The following is a 20,610-nucleotide window of genomic DNA, read 5'->3' as shown; positions in this document are numbered from 1 at the left end:
AACAACACAGTAACACTATTATATAGATCCTGTCTTTTTACCGCAAATGGAGAAATTGTGCTTTGAAAGGCATTTAAACCACCAGTAAAAATATCCATCACTACACTCATAGCTGGAATACACTTTATTTATTTGACCATTGTTCAGATAATCGTTGCCAATTATGTAATATAAACCTAAATGAACATTTAGAATAACAGTGTCTCTCGTAGACGTATTGATCTATTTTCTTAAGTAAACAATCTTTAATATACTGTAATACTTCTACAAGAATCTTGGGATGTGAAAGGAAAATTTAGACCATAATATGCTAAGTGAAACATGTAAAATAAAACAACTTAATTCTATGACTAATTCATCTTCGAGAACAGTGCAGACACTCAAATGCATCTGAAGCCTGCACAGGGTTATAAATATGGCATGAGGGGTTCTATTGCAGGTTGATGCACGAAATTCACTTCATTGCTCTGTACGTGCAAGTGGGCTAACTCAAAAGGACAAAATGAACTCAAAGCAGAAAAAGAACAGACAGTCTACCGCCTATTCTAAACGTTTAGGCACGACAGACAGCTCACCCAGGTGTACAACTTAACACTGATGTGCATGTGGAGAACTACATTCAGTTACATAAGAAAAAATAAATCTCATACAAACAAAATGCAAAAACTATTAGTATTGTCAACAGTAACGTCTCCAAGAGTATTTAAATTGTCTTCATGGCTTTATATTTATATTTAAATAACCATGCTAGACTAAATCAGTGTACAAAAGCATTACAGTGTTTTGCCACTAGATTGCACTGCAGCGCAGACTAAAAATGTGAAATGTGCACAGAAAAGTATGCTGACACAAACAACTACTGACTTTGATGATATTAAATGTGATCAAACTTGATGGAATTCTTGGTCATGGAGTTTAAATGTCCCAACATCAATGGGTTGTTATAAAACCACGTGATTGTCATATGCAGTTTTGGAGTCCATATCGGTAAATCAGTCCGGGTAATGATCTGGACAGAAAACATAAGCAGGAATGTCTTTGATTGTAGCAAGCAGTTTTTACCCATGAACAATTTTCGCTCTTTCCAAACTATGCAGTAAGAAAAACACAAAAATGACAGTCAGTGTCTGTAAGCAAAGAGGCACGTGTGTAAATATTTAAGAGATTCATAGTTCCCGTGGTATTCCTTCTCCATTTGTCCTCGCAACTCGCTCTTCTAAAATTCACTCCTGTTCCTCTTCATCACCTTCACCATCTCCCTCCCCCTCCTCCTCCTGCATAAACTCCACCATCAGTTCAGCGATGCAGGTCGCTTCTCCCAGGCTGTTGACGGCCTTGCAGGTGTACTTGGCATCGTCGTCGGGGCAAACTTCGGAGATCACCAGGCTGCAGTGGCCGTCCTCTTCATAGTCGATCTGGAAGTGACGTGTCTCTTTAATGGGTTGGTCGTCCTTGTACCACACAATCTCGGGGTCTGGGTAGCCTTCATGGACAGAAAACACAATAAATGAGAAAATGGAAATGGAAATGTAACTGGAATGCTAAACAACATGAGTTCACTTTTGGATTAGGATCAGATATCTTATTTATGGATATTTTAAATATCTTTATGGCCCGAAAAATTGAGTGTATAAAATGTGTAAAAGCCGTTCAGAGGTCTTACCTTCAATCTTGCAGTCAAAGCGTGCGGCACTGCCTTCCACCACTTCCACATCTTGTATGACAGAGGAAAAGGTGGGGGGTGCAGGGGCGTGGTTTTCATCTTCCACACATTCAAACAATGGTGCCGGAGCCTCTTCTAAAACGGCACACACACACACACACACACACACATTTTTATAATATTTTATCTGCATTAAATGAGGTTTAATGAATATTTAATACATGTGATCATGGGTCATTTTTGTTTTCCAATACAAGTCATGTTCAATATGCAGTAATGGTATGAAAATTGGCATTACCTTCAGTCGAAGAACCTTTTTTTGGGCCAATCCCTCCTAACATTCCCATAGAGCTGAACCTGGAGATGGCGCGCACCGCATTCCCGGTTTTCTGCACAGATCAGGTCACAAACAATAAGTTTAAACCATGCCAAAACTTTTATAAAAATCATTTCCTTTGTTTAAAGAGGTCCTATTTTGTCTATTTTTCAAAGTCTATATACAGTAGGTGGTCATGTTTCGATTGTCAAAAGATGCTTTAAAATGACATTTCACCTGTTTTACACCGTAATCTCCATTCTCAGAAAACAGGCTGTTGAGTTCCTGGTTCTATGAAGTCCCTCCTTTCGAAACGCTCTGATTGGTCAAGCTAAGCCAGTCTTTTGTGATTGGTCTACCGCTTAGAGTGTGTGTGTGTGTGTGTGTGTGTGTGTGTTGAGTTGTCTGGCCCATTACCCTATCCCTGTTCCAGGGGGCAAGGTTTATGTAAAATTTGGTCATCACTACTGCAGGAAGTAGCTCGTTGTAGTCCCAACCAGCCATTCACTGTAGTCTTTAAAAAGTGATTTCTATTAAAGAAAACATCTTCCTTTTCTATGAACTTTGAGCGTTGCGACTTGGCAGATGTTGTTTATGCTCAAACAGCTATACTCATGAACTAAATTTAAAGTAAAATTCCATCATACCTCCCCTTTAACAAAGAAATGAATCAAAATCTGAAGACAAAACATATAGGCCTATAACATCTGTGGACTATGTAGTCATCTCTCACCTGCCAGCGGCGTCTTAGGATGTACTTCTTCATTCTCTCTTTAGACAGCTGTTTAGCCTCCATGTTTTTGGTGTCTTGTTTAAGCCAGGAGTGCTCTAAAGACTGCGCACAGGTCAGTCTGGCCCTACAGCGTGACATTTATAGGGTTACAGAATCCAGATCAAACACTTCAAAATCCCCTACTCGCTTTTCAGGACCTACTAATATATTTGAGTTATAGCTTGCCCATTAAACTCCTCCATTTACTGTACAATAATTTAGTGTTACTGCAGGGTCAAAAAAGGATAAAATGCCCTGGATATTTAACATGTGGGGGAAAATGCTCCTGGCATTAATTACTTTGTTGTTTTTATCTGTTATTTAAGATTTTACACACTGCTGTTCAAAAGTATAGAGCCACTTGACTGAATACCTCAAGAAGCTAGTTGATATAATGCCAAGACACAATTTTTGCAAATTGGTTTCTAAATGTAATTGAATTTCTTATTAATCATTCAACTCACCTCATGTCCTTTTTTAGGAGACTACTGATAAAGTCTTTGGCTTGATCGGAAATTTCATCAAACGCCTCATCCTCAAAATCCCAAGTGGCAGAGGTTACGTTGGCAAGGGTTTCATTGTCATTGTCTCCCATGAATGGAGAAAGACCACTAACCCTGAGGATAAACAAGAGGAAAGGTATTACGAAATAATCTTTGGTTCTGTTATAACGTATTTATCCAAAATATGCAAATTTAAGAAACAGACACAAGTGAGTTTAAATATTTATATGCTACTTCCAGAATGTTGACATGAACAAATGGAAGAAGAACGCTTGCTAAGTGAGTTCAAAAATCAATGGCCTTAAAAGTCCTTTCCAGTCCTTTTGTGTTATCTGTATTTGGCATAGTTGTGTGAAGCAGTCTGATACCGACGTTGCCGAGACTTGTTACTATTGATTTATTACTCACAAAATGTAACAGATGACCCCAATGCTCCACATGTCTGTCGGATAGCTGATAGCCTCATAGTTGATCACCTCAGGAGCAACAAACTCAGGAGTTCCAAAAAGAACCTTCAGCGAACCAGAATCCACTGCAAACACAAACAAACCACACCAGTTGATGTTCACGATAACCAGAGCCTTAGGGAGTATTTGTTTTATGTAGGCTAGTTTACCGAGCCGTCGAGCGAGACCAAAGTCAATGAGCTTGATCTTGCTTCCTGTCTTGTTTATGCACATGATGTTCTCGGGTTTGAGGTCCAGGTGGACGATGCCCTGCTTGTGGATGAACTGGACCCCATCAATGATCTGCAGCATGTACTTGATGACCTCTCTCTCGGTCAGCTCGAAATCCTCGTCGATGATTCGCTCAAACAGCTCGCCGCCCGAAATCCTGAAGCCGGCACAATGACATCATCAGTGATGCGACAAGGCCGCAACATCGATGTTGTTAATGCGTTGGAACGGCATGTGCACTTTCCATTGAACAATCAAAGGGACTGTGTCTGCGAGTGCTAAACAATTTTCTTTCAGCTGGAGATTTAAATCTGGGCTATTTTCCATCATGGCTGCCAAGCTGAGGCAGAGAACATCCCTGCTTTCTCCTCCAGCAACCCTCTCTCTCCCTCTCGCTATATAAGGACATGTGACACACACTTGTACAATCGCAGGTTGCTGGATTTCGCATTCCACTCTTGCTATAAAAAGCAAAACTGGTGAAATGATTTAACGGTATTGAAGAAATATCTATCAATCATCTCACTCCTTTCGAAGACACTGTGCTTAAGCTGCCTGGGAAATTACAGTGTTGTAAAGTAGTCACCAACGTTCCATAAATCTTAACACTGGACTACACCGTCTTTGCGCTTGAAATGTACGTGAGAGTTTGGGACTCACATCTCCATGACCATGACTATGTCAGACTTTCCCTCGAAGGCGTCCACACACTGCACCAGTTTGGGGTGATGGAGGCTGTTCATGATATTGATCTCCTGCCTCACGTTCTCCTTTTCCTTTTGTGAGAACGCCTTAATGAACTTCCCGGCCCATACCTTTTTGGTGGACTTTTCCACTAGTTTGAAGACCTGACCAAATTTACCTCTTTGAAAGATAAGAGACAGAAAAACGATGGTTAACCATAAATGAAGAAAATGTCATATTGATGAAACTGATGATGATATTTTGAATGTTTCTCTTACGTTCCCAAGCGGTCCTCAATATCATAGAAGTCCTTGACGCTACAGTCTTTCTTTATTGCTACATCTCTGTAGTCTGGTTCTTTCTCCTCATCTGCGAAATGAATCAAATGTGAAAATCATGCAAGTTCTGAATTCAGTACATCATTGGGAAAACAATGGCTGGGCAACATAAGTGCTTGAACAACAAACCATCACCAGACACAGTGGCTCCAACTTCCTCTTCCTTTTTCTCTGGAGAAGAATATGAATGTTTAAAATACTTTGAACTTTAAAAACTGAATTTTAATATCAGACTGTGACTTATTATCAATCCTCACCTGTTACGTCCTCTACCCCTACTGTAATTAGCTCAGATTCTGCACTGGGTTCTCCAACTCCATACATATTAACAGCCCGAACCCTGAACTTGTACTTTCTATCAGTGAGAAGGTTCTGGACGTGGTAAGAGGTGCTGTTACAGGAGGTAAGATCATTCCACGTGTTTTCCGTCGAGTTCCAGATCTCCAGGTTGTAGGACTGGACCATGCTGCCCCCATCGTAAGTGGGGCCGTACCAGGAGAGGGTCAGTGAAGACATGCGGATGTCGGATGCTGCAGGGATGCCGGCAGGGGGATCTGGTTTATCTAAAAACACGTTTAAATTGGAGAGGATATGCGCATATTCTAATCACAAACATTGAATTGCAAGAGTCTTATTTTTTAGGTAAAATTAAGTCTAGGGGTAAAAAATAAGATTTTGCAAACTGCACAGATTTTGCGGTTCCTTTTTGCTCAGTTCCGTACCTACGATGGTGAGGTTGAGCGAGGCCTGCTTGGTGCCAAATTTATTCTGGAGCTCCAGTGTGTAGCAGCCACAGTGATCCTGGTCACTCGCTGCGATTGTCAGCTGACTGCTGTTCTCCGTGGTCTCTATGGAAATGCCCCCACTTCCTGCCTGGATCTAAACAGGAGAAACATAATCGAGAAAATAAATACATCATGAAAATATGACAGTAGTATACATATATCAGCTATAGTTATAGTCAGTATAATATAGAATCTGACTTTCCAACCCATTCATTCCTGCTCTGGAAAACCAATAACAAAATTATTAAATCAATTAAAATAATAAAAACTGGGAGTTTAAATCCAGAACAAATATATTATTATTATTTTCAATTACCCAAACAAAACCAAAGCTCAAAATTGGCAGCTACACTTAAGTGTTTTTGGAAGATTGGGTAGATAACAGAGTTTCAGTTTACATTTCAGTTTAAAGCAAAAATCTGAAGGCGTGACTAGATTGGACTGACCCTTTGCTTCCCTTTGCTCAAAAACCTTAAACAGGCTTGATGCTTCTGTATAAGACTTCAAGATTTTATTGTCATCTTCCACACACGTCCCTATCCTACCGGCTTTTTAAACTTGAGCCAGGTGCAGGTTATTGGTGCCGTCCCTCCGAAGTTACACAACAGCTCCACTTTCTCTCCTGCCCTGATCTTTTGATCTCCAGAAAACTGTAGGACCTGAGGTGGAGAACCTGCTAGCATGCATGGAAGAAAAGATTCAATGCTCTAAAAGAAATCGATTCTGATTGAATCAGAATCACTGGCATGACAAATATGTTACCGAACAAATACTGTATATCAACAAAGAGGTGCGGGTGCAGAACAACATGCCTAAAAAGGATTTTAAAAAATGAAGAGTTTATTTGCAAAAATGTTCATGTTTTTAATTGTGTTATCATGTTTTTATTGTGTTTAATTGTGTTGGTTAACTGTATTTTTGAGTTATTATTACTTAATAAAAACAACCCAACTGTAGTTTGATTGATATTAATTGGAATGCACAATAAAAAACATGTCTCTTTTTGCATATGAATTCTTCAAATATAACTGACGATCACAAAATAAACATAGATCGTACTAAGAAATGAATAGAGGTTATCAGTGGCAGAAAAAACTGATAAAAAACTGAATAAAACTATGAGGAGGAGCAATAGCAGAATTGTGAAAGTGTCTGATCACTCAATGCATTACGTGTAATAAAACATTTTTTCATTTTATTTAGAAGTGCAGTTCTGAATTTGTACCTTGTCAAAGTGTTTCTCTTTTTTTTAAATCTATCACTGCATACTGATAGTCCGTCAAATAGCATCACATTTTACATTCAACACATTATTGTCTCTTTCTGCTGTGGAAATGATTACATAAGGAAGTGTCTCTGCACATGTTTTTTCGAGTATGATTATGTAAGGGACAGTGGAGAGCAATTCTTACCCTGTTTGGGGGGAGCTGGTTTCTTCTTTATTCTGGCTTCATCTGCAGAACACAGAGTGCATTGAAAAACATCAACATCATTAGAGAAATTCATCTACATTTTGTTTAAAGAGAATAGAAGTACCTAAACTATTTTAAATTGACAGCTGTCACAAACTGAACCTTTCTAAAGAGAGTTCACCAAAAATGTTTAATTCTGTCATCATTTACTCACCCAGATTGTTCCAAACCTGCAGTTCTTTGTTCTGCTGATGACAAAGGAAGATCATTGTAAGAATGTCAGTAACCAAACAGATCTTATCCCCCATTGACTCCCATATTATTTATTTTCCCTACTATGGCAGTAAATGGGGGGTGAGATCTGTTTGGTTACTGACATTCTTCCAAATATCTTTCTTTGTGTGTAGCAGAACAAATAAATTTATACAGGTTTGGAACAACCTGAGGGTGAGTAAAAGATGACAAAATTGTCATTTCAGGATGAACTATCCCTTTAAATCCGCAATTCCGCAAATCCGCAATTTCGCAAAAAACTTTTCCCACTATCCTTTTTATTTGATGACATACTAAGTGTGTTATATTAATGATTTTACAATTAATCATTTGATTAATTATTTTGTTAAATAACATTTTTCCCTCTTAGAGACTAAACAAAGGTCACAATAATAAAGAATGTGAGATTTTCTGTTAAGTCACATCACTTTTTATATTACTAAGATGCTGATTTGTACAATTTGATAAAATTGTTATTCCCCAGTATTATCAATCCTTGTTGACATCTGTAATACACAATTTAACATTGTTAAAATTAAACAAAACTTGTCAATATTTATACACAGACACATGAAACAAGAATTGACAGGAGTGTAAAGGAGACTGCTGCTCCTGATCAGCATCCCGAGAAGAGGATTGCTGAGCGGACACCGCTTGCTGGAATTCCCCTTATACGGGCATGCTAAATATAGGGTCTCCAAGATCAAGGAAGCTGTGGAGCTCTGTCTCGCTCTCCACTATTTATTTAAGGTCTGATCGCCGTCAAGAAACAATGCAACATGTAAACCCCACTAATACGCCGGTGCAGTCCAAACAGAGAGCGGGAGAACAAGGGAAAGCAGAGAGGAGAGCCAGATCTGTTTTTCAGTGCACAGACATCTACCATTTTAGGCCTTGTCTCCTGCTCCTGTTTCATTTCCCCTCTTGGATACACCTGAGCATTTTCCACGAGCACTGTGAGAATGTGATGCTCACTCAGCTGCCTGTCCTGGTATATGACAGTAATGTGCAGCAAATTGTAAATCACTTTGACATTGTTTGTTTCTTCATAACGTCAGTGTAAAATGAGCAACTTTGCTGTCTAAGAGCCTGCTATGCTTTTGAAATCCTACAGGCACGAATGCAGCAATGCAACTGGTGGCCTAATGCAGTGGTTCTCAAACTGGGGGCCCCAAGATGGATCCAGGGTGGCCACAGATTTTGTGGCATTTTACGAAATATAGAAATTTATCATAGATTTTATGCAATCAAACATCAGAAAAATGACACCACCAATCAAAAGAATTGAGGTTCCAGCATTGTATAACTGAATGTTGTTGGTTTAATAAAAATTCTAAGTTTAAGATTATACGTCTTTATATGGGGGGCCGCAAAGCGATGCACTTAACACAAAAAGGGCCTTACAATGAAAAAGTTTGAGAACCACTGATGTTCCAAAACACTGTTGGTTTATTTTTTACTCCAGTATGATCACACGGATTAAAAGTCAGAATCTGGCATGACTCGTGTGCAGCGTTAAAAGCTGGAACAAAGACAAACACGCGGCATAGATATCTGCTGGATGGAAATTCTTCTGGCAGAGTACATGTGATGACCATTGTCCTACTGTATCTCTCGGGGTCATCTTCTCAAATGACAAATATTTTCAAAAGCAGAACATTTAATAAATGTCTTATTTACAATAAATGTGCATAGAAAATTTGGACTACTGTAAATATTTATCTCATTCCAGAAGTTTAAGTGCCTGTGGCTACTCCGCTAAAAACAGTTTAGTATATATTTTTTTGTTTACATATCTGAGAAAGGTCATGTAAGCAAAACATAACAAAACATAAAGTGAAGAGAACAGTCAAAGGGGTTGAATTAAGGATTTTTTTCGAAGGATTAAGAGCTAGATTTAAGAATAAGCTTAATATTAAGTGTTTTAGGACGATTTTAAGAGCAATAACGCTCAAGCTGTAAACATGCCACAACAGGTGTCCTTACTCACTTTCTGTAGTGGGAGTAGCAGAAGAGGTCTTCCTGTTCTTCTTGTCTGCTGATGGGTCTGAAGGATCTAAAGAAATTCAAGAATTCAAAGTAATATAGCAATTGTCATTTTTATGTTTCTTGTATGTAAATTCCAATGATCCGATATCATTTTTGAGAATGAAGGTTTATATGATGCTTACCATCTACAGTAACCATACAGGAACACTCTGCTTTATCATCTGCATTCTCTGCTCTACACGTGTAGCGCCCTTCATCCTCTGGTAGAGCTTTGTTGATCGTAAGTGAGCATTTTTCACCTGATGTCAAACATCAATTCATGTTAATTCAGAATCGCAGGTGCCAATTTTCTTACATATGTTTTTACTAAAGGATATTTGTGTTTAACCATAAGGCTATCTCATGTTGTTCCAAACCTGTATTCTTTTTCTGTTTCATAAAAAATCTTGTTACAGGCTGACATCCACAGTTACCATTTACTTTTATCATAATAATTACAAAATCATGAGGGTATTTTCCATCAGACCAGACAAGCTTCTCAATGTTTTTCAAAATACGTAAGTTAACATATCCATTTTAAAGATTAGATTTCTATAAGTGTAAAATGCTAAAATTGTTTTCCAAAGACATTAAGTTTAAAAGTAAAGAATTCTACTACATGTTACTCATATCATTCATATTAATATGTATAATTTATAAGAAAATGTTTCAAGTATATGTTAAAACAGTCCACCAAAACAACATAGTGCTTGTCAAAGCACAAACACCGGATAAAGCTTATAGGAATCCCTGTGTGATTTACCCTGGAGGGAATCCTCGATTGCTATTTCTGAACTTCTGAAACTGTGGCCAAGCTCATCTCAATGGAAGGGGTTAGTGAGATCTTAATCCTCAGATCAAATAACCTCATGTGAAATAGCAGTGATACATACGTAGGGCGCTCTAGTTGGCCATGAAACTTCATCTTAATGAACATACCACTCGAGCTCAGAATATTAAAGGAGGGAGTTTAGGAAATCAGTAGACATTACAATATAGATCCCAATATATTGACATCACAGATGTTGAAAACACATTTAGCTATAACATGCATCAAACGCTATGTATCTCTTCTCATACCTTCCTGCGATAAAATAATGAACTTGGATGGCTTCACCACTTTTCCATCAAGCATCCAGGTAATGAGAGCTGGGGGTGTAGAAGTCACCTGACACTCTAACCTCAGCCTCTCTCCATCCACCACAGTGACATCACTGAGAGGCTGTGTAAACACCGGTGACCTTCCCGCATCCTTCTTTTCTCCATTCACAGTCTTTTTGTTATTATTCTCTGCTATAGCTCCATCATTTTTCTTCTTCTCTGGACTGGCTTTCTCAGGAGCGATCTCCTTTTTGTCAACAGGCCTGGCATCAGTGCTGCTGGTTTTGTTCTCCGTCACACTGCTTGTTTTTTTCTCCGTTGTTGATTTTTCCGTTACGGTTACTTTTTGATCAATCGCACCTCCGTTCACACCATTGATGCCGCTTTGCATGTCCTTCTGAGGTATCTTGGGTCCTGGTTTCGACAAGTTTTGCTCATTCGCCTCATTCTTCTCTGGTTGTGGAGCTGGCTTCTTGTTCAAGACGGACCTCAAATCGGAAGGTGCGCCGCTGGGAGGTGGCATGGCTGCAGGCACTTTGGGGGAACCGTCTTTCTTGTTAAGCAATGATCTGAAATCAACCTTTGCTGGGGTGCTTGTCTTGATCTCAGACCCGGGTTTAGGCCCCGACCGGGGCTTTAGAGCCGACCTAAAATCCGTCATCTGTCTTTCTTTACTAATCTTTTGGAAAATAGAAACAAATATAAGAAGGATGGCTTTCTCAGTTCCTTTCTGATTTTTCAAGCAAGCCTTTTTAGATGATATGGATGTTCCTTCAGATTCCCACTGATCCAGTCACTCTGTGGAGGTCCTGCTCTGCTTTTGGCTTCCAGTCACAGTGAAACTCTCTGTTCTCCACCCTCAAACCACTCCTGGCACAACCCCTTTGGACCAGAATGACAGAGGGAGGGGAGATAGTGACTGAATGCAGAATAAGGGGGACACGCAGAGAGAACGGGAGAGATATGTGAGGGTGGGGAGAGAAAAGGGATTGTTTAAAAGCTTCATTCTATAATAGGTTAATTGGAGACAGGAACACGTTTCATATCTGTGTGGCATCAGAGGGTGGACCACCATTGCCATATTAGGGAAACACTTCCAGTGCATGTGCATCAAACTAGCGGAACAAATCTAGGAGGTAAACAGATGACAAGATAACACCAGAATTCATTATCAGCACTTTTACATGATTTGCAATCCCATTTATTAAAAGACAAGAACTTAAATTTGCGGAGTTTGATTCAGTTTTATTAATCGTGAGCATAGGAAGACTTGGAAAATGGGATGCTTTCACATTTTAGGCACTGTTCATTTTGTACTTGGATAAAAACCAGACGAGAAGTGTTCATTTTTGGGTTTTTGTTTGGATGTGCCTAACCTTTTCACCTCTTTATAAACCGAGGCCCCTCATTGGGCCTGTCTGAAGATGCATTTCACCAATCAGAGATGCCCGTCTCCCACAGTTTATATTGAAACGTTAGATAGGCAGCCTTATATGGTTATGAACGTCTGTGTTACTCTTCTTCTCTTTGTGTGTCTCTGAGAGTGTGTGAATGATGGCCGCAACATAAGAACATCTAGTACATTACTTCATCCAATGCTGTTTTTGCGTAAATAATTTTCAAATGCTGTTGGCCCTAAAACTGGCATTGTAAGGTCTGTTGAATTTATTGATCACCAATACATGACTTTCTCTAGGGTCCAATCATCAATAGTAATCCTACACATAATAATGACATTTTTGTGTAAGATCAAGTATAGCGTGTTATGAGTGGTAATGGACAGGCCTGTACCTGTGCATCATGTCAATATGGAGAAACATCTCTCTCAACCTTTAAAAACAATTTTGAAGGTGTCCATTAATAAAATCTCGTTGTGTTGAGGCACAAAGCTGAACAATACAATGCTATTGTGTGTATGTGTAACTCTAGTCAGTTTCTGTTAAAAAACAGCAAACACAATGGTTAAAATGTATGTTGTGAAAAAATCCAAAATCCTTCCTCCTTTCTATGAGAATATTTGTGAGCCAGTGTGTAAAATCCGGGCTGAAGTCTCATAATCTAATTATGAGATAGCAAGCATCAAAGTTTGATTTCAACCATTAATTTCTGTCACGGTCCCACCGTCTTGTTTATGAAATTCTAGTCGTGTGGTGGGATCGGGGCAGAGTCCTTGGGTTTTATGTGGGAAGGCCATGAGATGTTTATGTTTTTACCTCTCATGTGTTTTTCCAGTGTCTCGTCTCTGTTCCCGCCATCTCGTTTCCTCGTTATCCTTCCCTAAGTGTTTGATTACCCACACCTGCCCCGTGTCGTTATCCCTCGTTTGTCTTCCCTTTAAATACCCTCTTGTTTCTTTGTCTTGTGCTCGTGGATTGTACTGTGTTATGTGCGTGTACATACGGTGTGGTCATTGTGTTTTGCTGTGTCCTGTGTAAGTGTACTTATGTGCTTACCTGGTTGTTTAGTGTCTGAGTTTGCCCGTGTTCCTGTTGCTTTGCCCTGTCTGTGGATTTTAGTTTTATTTTGTTCCTGTCTGTATGTTTTGCCCCCTCGTGGGAAGTTTTTATTTTGTATTTATCCTTAGTTGATTTTCCCCCATCGTGGGTTTTTGTTTTGTCTTGTTATTTGTTAGTGTTTTGTTAACCCCTTCACCGCCTGCCTGCATTTGGGTTCTTTCACCACCACTCGTGACAAATTTCACTATATGATTTCAATCTTTGACAAATACAGTAGGAATTTTGTTTTAAACATGTTGCATATTGTTTACACAAATTTAACTATTAAATACTAAAAAGAATAAAAGACCTCAATAAATAATAAAATATGATCAAATATAATAATGTAAGGAGGTGTGTTAAAATGCGTACAAGAAACACATATTCAGTAATTTGCCTGCATTTCTTTGCAAAGGCCACAAAGTGGTATACTATGACTTCAAGTTATGTTTATTCTAACAGTTTAGCCAAGTATGCAAAGTAGAACAATTCCATCATCAAACAATTGATCAGCTATAAGTTTGATCAAAGCAAGCAAGATGCCTTCATTGAAATTGTTTATCAGGCTAAAAGGAGCTCACAGGACAAAGGTTGGTGCCTAAAGGGGTTTCTTTTAGTTGGCCTTGCATATGAAAAAATTAACTGACTTTGGGGAACACCGCAGGAATGATCTAGAATAGGATATGTTTGGATCTGATAACAGCAGTTCACACAGTATTTCAGAGACAAGTTTATTTACTTCAAGATCTGTTCTGTAGCAAACCAGAATAATGTCCCTTGTTTATAGCTGCTTAACCTGATTTTGCTCATGTATCTGTGTCAACATCCTTGCTGAACTTTGAACAACATTCCTAAGCCAGTTGGTTTAGGTTTCACTGCTGATTTTAGATTTGGTTAGGGCTAGCCCTAACCAAATCTAAAATCAGCAGTGAAACCTAACCACTACTAGCCCGGCTAGTACACTATTATATACATTTTGCTTTTTCTAGTTTATGGCTAGTGTTATGGGCTGGGGTAGGAATTGATTTACAACCTAATTTTTATTCATTTATTTGATTATTTTTTATTTGGATTGTTGTTCCAGGATCGAGAACCAGGAGAAATCCGTAATCAGCAAAACCAGCACGTTTTCTTGCCTGCAGTGTTTTGAACTGTAATTTAAACCAAATGTTTATTATACTTCTTACCATGAATAATCTTAGTGAAGGCTTTAGTCCAGCTATTTATTTATTTAAATGATCAGAATTTCAATGGCAAACGAATGCAATTTCTCATGGGGGGGGGTTATAGTTTTAGTGAGACAAACACACATTTTTTTTCCTCTTTCTTTTCAATGATTTGATTGACGTCTATGCCCTCTGAAGCAGCAAAGAAACAGTAGGTGAGGCAAGTGAGTGGGAACCATGAGTGCTCATGTCCACAGAGCAGTGTCAAAGGAATGCAACTATATGCTTTGTCTCTGAAGGGAGTCACTCTCCTTTAAAAAAGAGCAAGGGATACTGTTTACATGCAGGACGGCCTGTGTGGTCTTTCCTCTTTTGACGCCAGAACCTTATATGTCCATGGAGACTTGGACCTCCAGATCAATCGGGGTCCTTCACACAGTAGTAAATCACGGCTATGTGTACTGTAACGGGGGTTCTTATCATAAATAGTTGTATGATACCGTTTTAAGATTCCTAAAGCAATTTATATAATTTAGTTTGACAGAAACAGTAGATGGCAGCTCTCTTTTGTAATATTAGTTGACTAGCTGTTATAACTAAAATTGCAAAAAATTGTTGCTAAAAGTAAGGTGTTGTTAAAAGCCCTTCTTGATTGCTAAGTATTAAGTATAAATCTATGAAACATGAAAAAAGTATAAAATGCTTGTTGTAAATGTAGATAGCACAACCTAATCAAAAAGATTAGGTCTGCCATCTTGTGGTAGCCTATCGTTTCACGGAACCGTTCTCTTGATTCTCTTGTGAGGCAAAATAAACAAAAATACGAATGTTTTGGTTATCTTATCTTCTTTGTCTTAACGTATCAGATTCACAAGGAGAAATTGTACGCATTTTGTTGAAGTCACTGTATGACGTTAATGTGAAGCAAATGAACCGTAATTTTGTAGCACTTACTGTACACAAATCGACCCATATCCCTACATGATTTGAGCAGCATTGCGTCACGGTGGGCGTCACGGTGGGCGGGAAAACAGTGCACTCACTTCCGTATGCACAGTCAATGGATTTGGATTTGGTCACTGGTCAGTTATATTGAACAAGTGTATGACTTAGTTTTGTGTTCTCATAAAACCTTTGTAATATTCATTTAGTAAGTACAATTCTTAAACATTCACTTTATAAGATTCGTTAGAACGAATTGGCTACGGTAGTCAGATAAAAATTGATCATAATAAAAAAGCGGTATTATATGGGGTTTTATTCGACTTAAAGAGCGAATTGTCTCGTAAGTCAACGATGTTAAAAGCGATTATTCTTATTGGGGGCCCTCAAAAAGGTAAGACTCCTGTTTTGTTATGAATATTATGTATGTTATGAATGAAAGATGAATGAAACGAAACAGGATGACGTGGCGCAAATGACATAGGAGCATCCGACACTGTATACATTACGATGAACTGCTGAAATAACACTTTGAACACGATATACATAAGTATTACATTTTAAGTATAAATATAGGAGATGAAAATATAATCAGAAAATACTGTCACTAAAGAAAACACAGTTATATAAAACTATTGTCAATTTTTTATCTTTCTGCCAATCAGGTACCAGATTCCGCCCCCTGTCATTCGAGGTGCCCAAACCACTGTTCCCTGTGGCAGGAGTTCCCATGGTACAGCATCATATAGAAGCTTGTGCCCAAGTAAGCCACCCACAGTCTACACACAGCAATGAGACCAAATAGTATCTGTGCTGTTTTGAAAATGACTTTTTCTCTTTTACAGGTTCCAGATGTTAAAGAGATAATACTAATAGGTTTTTATCAGCCCAATGAGGAGCTAAATCGTTTCATTTCTTCAGCTCAGCAGGAGTTTAAAATCTCTATCAGGTAAATGCAAGACTTCAGTACAGTAGAGTGAAATAGATTTGTTGTTTAGACCTCTTCAGATGACGTAAACAATGTTTGTTCAGTGCTGGTCAAGAACTTTCTGTTTCAGTTACAATTATATATGTACATACACAAATACAATTGTATAGTATCATGCAATGTAAGTTGCTTTGGATAAAAGCGTCTGCCAAATACATAAAAGTAAATGTATATGTAAGATTCTAATACTAATAGTAAATAAATAAATTATAACTGAAACTTGCAATCACATCTTGCAAAGTGGTCTATAGTAGCCTACTTTTTCCCGTATTTCAGGTCTTTATTAACACAAACAATTTTTTCTTTGAACTACGAAGGTACCTGCAGGAGTTTGCTGCAATGGGAACAGGTGGTGGGATCTATCACTTTCGGGATCAGATCCTGTCTGGAGGGCCGGATGCATTCTTCCTCATGAACGCTGATGTGTGCTCCGAATTCCCCTTGCAGGAAATGCTCCGGTTTCACCGCCAGCATGGGGACAGTCATTGTGGAGTCATACTTGGAACCACAGTAGGTTAAGTTTAGTGAATGGGTGAGTAGAGAATATGATCTTGGGAATTTGGTCCAAACATGTCACTTTACTCTTTGCAGGCTAACAGAACACAATCTCTGAACTACGGCTGCATTGTGGAAAACCAACAAACAAATGAGGTACTACCAATATAGATTTGCTTCCATGTAGACTAGTGCATATGGGGATTCATTTCAGTAATACAGTTTGAAAAACATTCAGGCTACAATGATTAAGAGTATGTTAATTTATTAATGTTTTTTTTTATTTTTCTTTGTTACTTTATTTTCTTCTAGGTGCTCCATTTTGTGGAGAAACCCAGTACGTTTGTAAGTGATATTATCAACTGTGGTATCTATTTGTTCACACCAGATATTTTCAGTCATATTGGGAAGGTTTTCCAGAAGAACCAACAAGAAAGAATCCAGTGAGTGTCAGCCTATAAACCAAAATTACAAGCACAGACCATAACTCATCCTTTGCTCAGTTGGACCTCTTTGTGTTGAAATTAGTATTGTTTTTCTATAGAGAAGAGCTCATGTATGGCAGACAGATGCCAGAGGTGATTTGCCTGGAACAGGACATCTTTACATCCTTAGCAGGACTGAACAAACTCTATGTCTACAAAAAACAGCATTTCTGGAGTCAAATTAAGTCTGCAGGGTGAATACGAAATACATGATGTTTTTCTACCAGTCATTCATTTACATGTCTCTCTTTTCTTTATCTATTTTGACATTATATAACGTGATTGACAGGTCAGCAATATATGCTAGTCGTTTATATCTCAACCGGTATCATCAGACACATCCTGAAAGACTGACAACAAACCAAGAGGGGAAACCAAAAATAATAGGTATGTTGAAGAAAATATTCTTTCTGTGAATAAGTACACCTCCATAAATTAATTGACATATTTTATCATTAATTAGTATAGCACTCAGTAGTTGTATAATTGAATCCCATTTTAGTAAAGCAGGGGTCTTTAACAGGTGGTCCACTGGTAATGTTGTACTTCAGTAAAGTACAGTATTTAAATTACAATTTGCTTACAAAATGAAATGTATTGTAATTGTAAAACAAACTGCAATATATAGTTGAACTTCAAGGCTAAAGCTAAAAAGATTAAAATTACAATTATATTGTCATGTAACAGTATATATGTCATGTAACATGTTCCTAACCACCAAGCTTGTTAAAGGTTGAAAACTGCAGAAGTAAATCATAGAAGGTCACTGAACTTGATTTATTTTCCACCTTTAGGAGATGTTTATATCCACCCTACAGCTAACATTGACCCTACAGCTGTGGTATGTACACATATAACTGCAAATACAAGGATTTGTAGGATTCTACTATATACTTGAATATGCATTTATTTTCTCTCTGTCTTTAGCTGGGTCCTAATGTTTCCGTTGGGAAAGGGGTGACGATTGGAGGCGGTGTAAGAGTGAGGGAGTCCATCATTTTACATGGAGCTGTATTACAGGTGAGTCAATGTAGTCAGTAGTCACAGTGTATTATTCTTTCATGAGACATTACAAATACAGTAATAGTGACATTGTAATCTGGATCTCTATTTTAGGACCACTGCTGTGTGTTGAACAGTATTGTTGGGTGGGACAGTACAGTGGGGAAGTGGGCAAGAGTGGAGGGAACGCCAAGTGACCCCAACCCCAACGACCCCTATGCTAAGATTGACAGCGAGACACTGTTCAGGGATGGAGGTCTAACTCCATCCATCACAATTCTTGGTATGAAGCCCTTGCCTGTTTCAACAAGTCAAATTACTTAAATTTAAATAGCTGAGGTTGTATTTGTTGTATAGAAATTGTTAAAGATAACATACATTCATCAGGATGCTTTTTATGACGTGTTTAGAAATTGTAACTGGCAGGATGTTAGTTGCATTGAAAGAACAAATTCCAAACAAAAACAATTAGTTTACTAATTTACTTTATCATGATTATCATTTTTACAAACACAAACCTGCTTCCAATGTGGTGTATTATAATTAAGTGTCTTCACAAATTAATAAGATGTCCTAGGATATGCATTCCAGTAGGTGGAGCTGTTGCTTTAGTATATAATAATTAAGCAGCTTGCTACTGTATTTATCCTGCAACATTTTTCTTCACATTAGGAGGTTTATCCAACCATCCCTTTTCTGTCTTTTCCTTCTAGGCTGCAATGTGAATATTCCGTCAGAGGTCATTATTAGAAACTCAATCGTCTTGCCTCATAAAGATCTCAACAGGAGCTTCAAGAACCAGATTATTCTATAGAACAAAGTCTTCAATTATCTTCTTCAGGGGGCCAAATTATCTTGAGGAAACTCATGAAGGGGACATGCAGTTTTTAGAGTAATCATTAGATCTTTGCTCTTTTACTTATGTTATACAGAAGCCACGTAAAAACAGACGTTTATTCACATCAAAATACTGCTGAATTTAATGCTGAGTTTGGAATGGAAAGTGCTATAATGTGCAAAGCATTACCATGATTTTAGCAAAGTCTATCATAGGGCAAAATAAAAATTATTTACAGAAGATAAAGACAATAATCTTAAACAGACAGGGCTTAGTTTAAGACAGGACTAAACCATAGTTAAATTAAGTTGCTTTTACAAAAATGCCTTAAAAGGAAACATTACTGGTGTGCATCTTGAGACAAAATGGCACTGACATATTTTAAGATATTTTAGGGCAAGTAGTTTTCAGTTAAGACAGTCCAAACGTTAATTGTAGTCTAGCCTTAAGCCTTGTCTGTGAAACCGGGCATTAGTCTAGTAGTCCATATGATCTTCAATAAATTCTGTACATTATGTGATATAGTATATAGTCTACAGACACAAAATGTTGTTTAATGTGTAACACTATTTAACATTTATCAATTTTGTATTTGTTATGCACAATTCACAGAAGAAGAGACTACTTATGTGAATATTATTACAATAATTCATGGTGCAGAACATTCAGAATTTCATATTCATATGCTTAAGCACTGGCCTTATTTACATACACTAACACAACACTATGTGGATCTTATTTGTAGATTACTTGTTTGTACATTTAGTTTTATAAGGAAACCTTCCGGCAATTGTATGACTTTTATTCTGTAATTAAATGTATTCTTCTCTACTGTCAAATGTGGTAACCTGTAATCATTACACTGTACTTCAAAGTGATTTTGTACTCGATCTAACTCATAAAAGTTGAATATGGCACTTGGCACATATGTGAAGTAAAATGGGAGTGAGCAATTTCAATTTTTTTAGAACCTGACAGAACACAGCAATGTGCTAAATTATCAAAATAATAAATACAAACATGCTGCTTTTTGTGATGTCGTTACGACCCTGTAAGCACAAAATGAACTTGATGTTATTGTAGTTTTAGTAACAAACTAAAAATGTGTGTGTGTGTTTGAACATGGATGAAAAATCTAGGTGAAGAAAAAAGGGAAGAGATTAACAGCTGCTATTAAAACTTTTCCTGGCCAAACATTTTTGTGTTTCAAAAGTTTTTAAATACATGTTTGCCATTTGACACAACCAATTTATAACTGCTGCAAAGTTAAGACTGTCAGCACTGACATTTAAAAAAAGTGTTTAAAAATGAAAAATGCCTAGCAGAAAGCATTGTAAAAGGTCTTCTTGTCGTACATTAACCTTCTTGGATTGTGTGAGGCAGTTCCTGAAGAAACTTAAAAGGTATTGTGGAAAAACCAAAAGATAACAGACAGGGAAAAAAATTACAGCAATAATATACCATGACATACAGAATTACTTTCCAAAACTACCATGTTAAAACAGCATTACCACAACTTTGCTGCATTATACACATTAACGCATTATCAAATTGTTGCAAATACTGATACTAAATTAATATACAAATAAGAGAGTTGTATGTTTTGGCTAAAAAAATGGCTGATTTAAAAACCACTAATTAAAAAAC

General features: G+C 37.7%; 2 protein-coding genes across 4 annotated transcripts; one reads left to right on the top strand and one right to left on the bottom strand.

The window, feature by feature from the left end:
* Positions 1–92: 92 nt before the first annotated feature.
* Positions 93–11,375, bottom strand: mylkb (myosin light chain kinase b). 2 transcript variants are annotated; one of them, XM_057337978.1, is made up of 17 exons: positions 10,532–11,375; positions 9,595–9,711; positions 9,414–9,479; positions 7,151–7,192; positions 6,284–6,414; positions 5,676–5,832; positions 5,211–5,516; positions 5,083–5,124; positions 4,894–4,984; positions 4,592–4,795; positions 3,871–4,088; positions 3,663–3,786; positions 3,216–3,368; positions 2,713–2,836; positions 1,962–2,052; positions 1,664–1,798; positions 93–1,483 (listed from the first exon to the last, which is right to left on the bottom strand). In XM_057337978.1, the coding sequence occupies exons 1-17, from the start codon at positions 11,211–11,213 to the stop codon at positions 1,224–1,226; spliced, it is 2,943 nt and encodes a 980-aa protein (XP_057193961.1). In that variant the 5' UTR covers positions 11,214–11,375; the 3' UTR covers positions 93–1,223. The 2 variants fall into 2 exon arrangements, with proteins under 2 accessions (XP_057193961.1, XP_057193962.1); XM_057337979.1 differs by having other exon boundaries at positions 6,284–6,411.
* A 3,877-nt stretch (positions 11,376–15,252) lies between these two features.
* gmppab (GDP-mannose pyrophosphorylase Ab) lies at positions 15,253–20,150 on the top strand. 2 transcript variants are annotated; one of them, XM_057338032.1, is made up of 12 exons: positions 15,253–15,549; positions 15,821–15,918; positions 16,001–16,104; positions 16,461–16,653; positions 16,735–16,794; positions 16,951–17,081; positions 17,183–17,317; positions 17,413–17,510; positions 17,918–17,964; positions 18,051–18,143; positions 18,240–18,408; positions 18,839–20,150. In XM_057338032.1, exons 1-12 carry the CDS (start codon positions 15,510–15,512, stop codon positions 18,937–18,939), a joined length of 1,269 nt encoding a protein of 422 aa, XP_057194015.1. In that variant the 5' UTR covers positions 15,253–15,509; the 3' UTR covers positions 18,940–20,150. The 2 variants fall into 2 exon arrangements, with proteins under 2 accessions (XP_057194015.1, XP_057194016.1); XM_057338033.1 differs by having other exon boundaries at positions 15,265–15,363.
* Positions 20,151–20,610: the final 460 nt, after the last annotated feature.

Source organism: Triplophysa rosa, linkage group LG7, assembly GCF_024868665.1.
Source record: "Triplophysa rosa linkage group LG7, Trosa_1v2, whole genome shotgun sequence".
Taxonomy (NCBI): Eukaryota; Metazoa; Chordata; class Actinopteri; order Cypriniformes; family Nemacheilidae; genus Triplophysa; species Triplophysa rosa.
Note: the sequence above shows the minus strand (reverse complement) of the source record. Positions and strands in the feature narration are given on the sequence as shown.

Coding starts and splice junctions, on each gene's coding strand:
- mylkb (XM_057337978.1), bottom strand. CDS start 11,213: ATGACGGATTTTAGGTCGGCTCTAAAGCCCCGGTCGGGGCCTAAACCC. Junction 6,415..7,150: donor ACCAGCTCCCCCCAAACAGG/GTAAGAATTGCT, acceptor CATGCATGCTAG/CAGGTTCTCCACCTCAGGTC. Junction 4,796..4,893: donor ATTGAGGACCGCTTGGGAAC/GTAAGAGAAACA, acceptor TATCTTTCAAAG/AGGTAAATTTGGTCAGGTCT.
- gmppab (XM_057338032.1), top strand. CDS start 15,510: ATGTTAAAAGCGATTATTCTTATTGGGGGCCCTCAAAAAG. Junction 15,550..15,820: donor TATTGGGGGCCCTCAAAAAG/GTAAGACTCCTG, acceptor TCTGCCAATCAG/GTACCAGATTCCGCCCCCTG. Junction 18,409..18,838: donor TCCATCCATCACAATTCTTG/GTATGAAGCCCT, acceptor TTTTCCTTCTAG/GCTGCAATGTGAATATTCCG.